The sequence below is a fragment of the Sitodiplosis mosellana genome, unplaced genomic scaffold, assembly GCF_009176505.1.
Source record: "Sitodiplosis mosellana isolate CC-2019 unplaced genomic scaffold, AAFC_SMos_1.0 Smas_scaffold_49, whole genome shotgun sequence".
NCBI lineage: Eukaryota > Metazoa > Arthropoda > Insecta > Diptera > Cecidomyiidae > Sitodiplosis > Sitodiplosis mosellana.
Window position 1 is genome coordinate 1 of NW_022595291.1, and position 5,695 is coordinate 5,695.

At 42.5% G+C, this 5,695-nt stretch overlaps 1 protein-coding gene across 1 annotated transcript; it reads right to left on the minus strand.

Annotated features, from left to right (window-relative positions):
* Nucleotides 1-7: 7 nt before the first annotated feature.
* Nucleotides 8-5,526, minus strand: LOC129570272 (uncharacterized; the record flags this gene model as incomplete). The annotated part of the gene is made up of 2 exons (XM_055449815.1): nucleotides 5,425-5,526; nucleotides 8-4,597 (listed from the first exon to the last, which is right to left on the minus strand). A coding segment is annotated over exon 2 (4,527 nt), but the record flags the coding sequence as incomplete, so codon positions are not given.
* Between the last annotated feature and the right edge of the window lie 169 nt (nucleotides 5,527-5,695).

The window sequence follows — 5,695 nt, forward strand, 5'->3', positions numbered from 1 at the left end:
CATCGACGTCTATTCGTATTGGGAGTGTATTGATCATCGGTCCCATGATATTATTATTCTCTTCTCCAGTCTGTAAACGGCCGATGAGCACAGTACCAAAAACTATTGCCTCGCGACCACTGGCTAGAGCAAGTACTTGTGCCCAAGCCAAGTGACAAATACTGGCCAAATTGACCTGAAGCTTGCGTGCAATAGCTCGTAGCTGATCATTGAGTGTCTGTGGTAGCATTAGATGTGCCTCATTAATCATAGTTCCGTCAAGCCCAACGTCACTTAAACCAAATGGTAAAGTTGGCTCGTTAATATCACCGAGCATTTGATTAAAGAATCGTTTATACTCAACTGGACTAGCTCCTAGTCGCGCCTGGGCTACAACATGACGGAATGACGTAGGTGTTGGCAATTTTTCAATTTGTCCATCGAAGATCGCATGAATTTCTTCCGCTAGTATATCATCTGTTGAATGATCAGCAATTGTATGGTGCAACAGTTGCAGCACCACCCAGCTCCCCTCAGATGTTGGAGCAGCAATCAAACGCAATAACGGTGCCTTTGTTAGATCCAACCGGTAGTGACGTGGATCAAAGCGGTGGCTTAATTGTTCTAGTACCGTGTCACTGGTATCATCCATAGTTACCTCAGTGAGTAACGAAGGAACTTGGCGTAAAACGACCTGTGCCGGTTCGTTAAGACCTTTCCAAATGAAGGCCGTGCGAAGGATATCGTGCCTCTCAATTACCTGTTGCAAGGCGGCCGCGTAACGTATAAGTGCTGTCTTGTCAGTGAACACCATACGGCTTATCACTAGGTACGGGTCACCACGTTCAGCTTTCATATGATGGAACAACATACCGTTTTGTAATGGTGCCAATCCATAAATATCTTTAATATTGGCCACACCGCCAGGTACCTGTGCAACGATTGTATCAATCTCTGCCTGCGTAAGATTTATAAGTGGCAACATTTCTGGAGTAATCTTCATGCTGTCTGTGGTAATCAGATTGGGTGGAATTGTCAGTGCATGGTAACGGATGATTGTCGATGCCAGCTTTGACAGAGTGGGAGCATTGAACACTTCTCTTACGGTGGTGTCTAGTCCAATTCGTCTCAATTCTGCCAAAAGCCGTACGATCAACAACGAATGGCCTCCCAAAGCGAAGAAATTGTCATATCGGCTAATACGCTCAATGCCAAGCAGTTCACGCCAGATATTGGCCATTTTTTCTTCCATTTCACCCTGTGGCGCTTCATATTTCTCACGAGCAAATGACTCTTCATCCGGAGCCGGCAATGCTCGTCGGTCTAGCTTGCCATTGGGTGTGAGCGGTAAGGACTGTAGACACACATAAGCCACTGGTACCATATAATCAGGCAGTAGGGTCGATAGATAGCTACGCAAATCTTGAGCTAATGATGTATCTGTTTCGGTCACCACATAAGCTACTAGACGTGCCTCTGATCCATTGCCGTAAGGTTGTACCACTGCTGCATGCACTTGAGGATGTTCGACTAGATGGGCTTCAATTTCACCGAGCTCAATTCGGAATCCACGGATTTTCACTTGCTGATCAATACGTCCCATATATACCAAATTGCCATCAGGCAAATATCGTGCTCGATCACCAGTACGGTACATTCGTGCTTCTGATTGGACACTGAATGGATCAGGTAGAAAACGTTCTGCTGTAAGTTCAGGACGGTTTAGGTAGCCACGAGCCAAACCAGCACCACCAATATACAATTCTCCCTCGACTCCTGGTTGCACTGGTTCACCATTTGAGTCTAGCACATATGTACGACAATGGGATGGAAGCGGGCGGCCCATTGGTACTGAGTCACCGTCGAAATCTTTGGGACATAACCAAAATGTTGCGTTGACAGTTGTTTCAGTCAGGCCATATAAATTATAAACCACAGTTTGGCGACTAGCGGCTGATATTAAAGATAAATTCGGGGCTTCGCTACCTAAAATCAATACTTTCATGCCATTTAAATCGCTTAGGTTTTTCGTGTTGCGGAAAAGAGATGGGCCCAAATCTGCATGAGTAATTCCTTTAGCTTTTATGTACTTAAGCAGAGCGGTGTCTGTGAGTCTCTCTTCGACATTCGGCATACACAATCTGGCTCCAGTCGTTAGAGCTAAAACGATTTCCCAGATACTGTTGTCGAAAGAGCAGGAAGCGAACTGAAGGACACGACTGTTAGGACTCACTTCGAATCGTGGTATGGTTTGGACAAGACTGAACAACGACCGATGTTCAATCATCACTCCTTTTGGTGTTCCGGTCGATCCTGATGTGTAAATCACATAGGCTAGATGACTTGAAATGAGTCCAAGCTTCGTTGAATCTGGATTATCAGCTGGAAGGCTAGCAAATAACGCCTGATCTTGTATATCTACTACTGGTACTTGATGGTCCCCCAAGGCGATCCGACCAGTAGCATCGGCCAACAGAAATATAGGATTAGCATCCTGTAGAATATGGTTCAGTCGTTGACTTGGATAAGCTGGATCGAGTGGTACATATGCACCACCTGCTTTCATAATGCCCAGCATTGCTACGATCATTGTGGTGCTGCGGTCAACGCAAAGTGCGATGCGATCATCTGGTTTGACGCCTCGTGCAACCAAGTAATGTGCCAATTGATTTGCTTGGGCATTGAGTTCTGTGTAGCTCAAAGTACGTCCTTCACACTCAACGGCAATTGCCTGTCCATCGTGTTCCACCTGCGCTTCGAATAACTGATGAAGACAGCGAGCAGGTGGATGTGCCATCATGGCTTGGGTATGTGCCTCGCCGAACCATTCAATCTGCTCTGGTTTGACAATTGGAAGCTGTCCACCTTCGATGATATGGCATTGATTAGCAAGGGTTCGAGCCGAGATAGTTTGGCCAAATTCGTCCAGAAAATGACTCATTTTTACGACTCCGTCAGCAGCAGCCACATGCCAAGCACTTTCTTCGATTGTCAACACTGTTCCAGGTGCTTTTTTGCACACAGAATCCACTACGCGTTCCAATTTACTAATACTCACAGCCCGGTCGCTAAGAAGCACCTTTGTTGCTGCAAAAGGACTGTCTCCGCTTCCCACCCACGTATTGGAATACACGTGACGAATAAGGACATCGCAGGATTGACTCCACTGCAAAAAGCCTGCTGCAATCGGCTTGCGTCGATTAGCATAAAAACTCTCGCTCAGCTCGACGGTTGTGACATCGCCACATTGTTCATCAAGTGTGGAAACTGTACTGTTGGTCGCATACAAAACCTGGTCTAGAATGAAAGACATGTGTTCACTTAAGGTGGCGAGTTGTTGTTCTGAATGTCCTTCGTGAATATCTTCGAGCAGAATGTCAAGTCGACCGTTTGGGCGATCTGCCCAGAATGTTATTTGCAAGTCATTGATATCAGTGTTTCCACCGAAATGGGATGAACAGCTACAGCCTGAAAGCTTCTCCCCATGATTACTGCACATTATATTTACATGAGGACCAAAACTAGCGTTTGAGCTATAGTTGGCGAACTTCAAAATGTCCTCGATTCGGTAACGCTGATGTTTCAGGATTGATTTGGTTTCTTGAGCGATTCGAAGTAAGGCTTCGTGTATCGTAGCATCCTCAGGGATATGCAACAGCAATGGCACGACGTTGAATGTCATGCCTAGCTCATTAGTCAAATCCGTTCCATTCACTGGTAGACTGAGACTCACGTGCTCTCGCCCAAGAATGCTTCGGAGCAGTAAGGCTGAAACGCCAACGTAAAGAAATGATTCCGGAATATTCATTGCCGCAGCTACCTTTTGCAATTTTCGACGTTCGCCGATACTTAACGGCATTTTATGACGATGAGTGGTCTTCTTTCCTGCAGAGTTGATACATCGTTGAGTGTAAGCAAAGCGCTTCAATGGCTGAACATAAGCCCGCCAGAATGTCTCGTCCTTTTCGTACTCGTCTGAAGCTTGATAAATAGTGTCAGCGTGTGAGAGTGCACCAAAGTGTAACTTAGGCTGCACCGTGATTTTATTACCATTCTTCAAATCATTGTAAACGACAGCAAGCAGGGATTCAAACTTTGCCCATGACCTGATATCGATGATGCTGTGATGAAATCGCGCATACAGTATGTAATTAGTATCATCGATGCTGTAGACCGTAAACTCGCAGAGATGATCGTCGGTCATGCCGCCCGATTGATTCACAGCTTTCTTCATTTTTCGCAACGCCTCTTCAAATGGCGTAGAATGGGTGCGGACATCAATTGTTTTTAAATTGTGTTGAATGCTCTTGTCATAAATCTGCCATAGCTCTCCATCTGAATAGACGAACCGTGTCTGCAACAATGGAACTCTCGAAGTAAGACGTTTGATTGCATTTCCTAGAGTTTCTAGATCAAATGCACCGCGGATGTGTTTATAAAACCAAAGGTTACATCTAACCTCCTGATGCGTTTGTTCAATGGAAAAGATTTCGCGCTGGGCTCGTGTCGCCTTACTGCGACGAGTGTTTTCATCATTAACAACAATGACCGGCATGATTACTATGTCACTTTTTCTTTTAATTTATTTCGAAGCTCTCTGTTGCATAAAATCGTCCAACTAAAATACAAATAAAATGAAAATTAGTTTTATTACATTTGTTCGATGTAATTTTCAAATGTTCATACTGCCATTATGGCAGTGCCATAATATACACGCTCGAATTTATTTGAAAAACTTATGTCTTTCAAATCTTGAACAATTGGAGAGTTTTGTTTTGATGCGATCCTACGAAAGCACGATTTAACTTTAAAATTGAATTTTCATATTTTCATTATTATCAAGGTAATTATCGAAATGAATCTTTATTGCCCATAAGCGACGAATGGTGGCTACATAATCGGGATTAAAACATAGACATCATTATGCTTCAGAAACAATCAAAATAATCAAAACGTTCGAACTCTCTGGTTTGCTGTTCAGTAAAACTTAAATAAGTATCACTAATCGGACTACCGTCTATTGTGACAAACAATAATATGACATTTTAGTTTTGAAAAACTTAAGATAAAATGAAACGCGTTTACTTTTAGGTACAACTCAACAAATAATTGATAGATTCCAACAAATGGGATTTCATTAGCCCCATATCTTGAGCATACACCTAGTATAAGAACCAAATTTTCAAAAAAAAGAACCCAACGGACACATAATATCACTAAAAACAATAAAAACCGCGCGATAGCTGTAGGTGAACACTGACATTTAAAACATTTAAAAACATCTTACACTATAATGAAATGCCATACACTCAAAATTAATAACGAAAGAAGAAAAAGAAAATCAGTCTTCATGTTGTTCAATATTATTTCACTTGATTGTGAAAGATAGTGTTATTGGAGGATTTCGAAACAATGTTCTTCTGTAGAATCATATAATTTACATACCTATCAATTGGTTGGAAACTTTTTTTTTAAATACACATGAAATCACTATTATACAATTTCACTAATTTCTTCAAAAGTATCTCCACTTTTGTTCTCTCTTTTGTATTATTCCTTAACTGTTACTTCAATCACTGTTAAGTTAAGACTGAAGCGTAAACCACGAAGCCAGTCTTTTATTATACTCACGTTTGAAATGAGAGGTCAATCCCCGAAAAGTACTTATGTTCGATATTACGTGATTCGTAATAGCTGATAAGCTCGTTGTACGAGC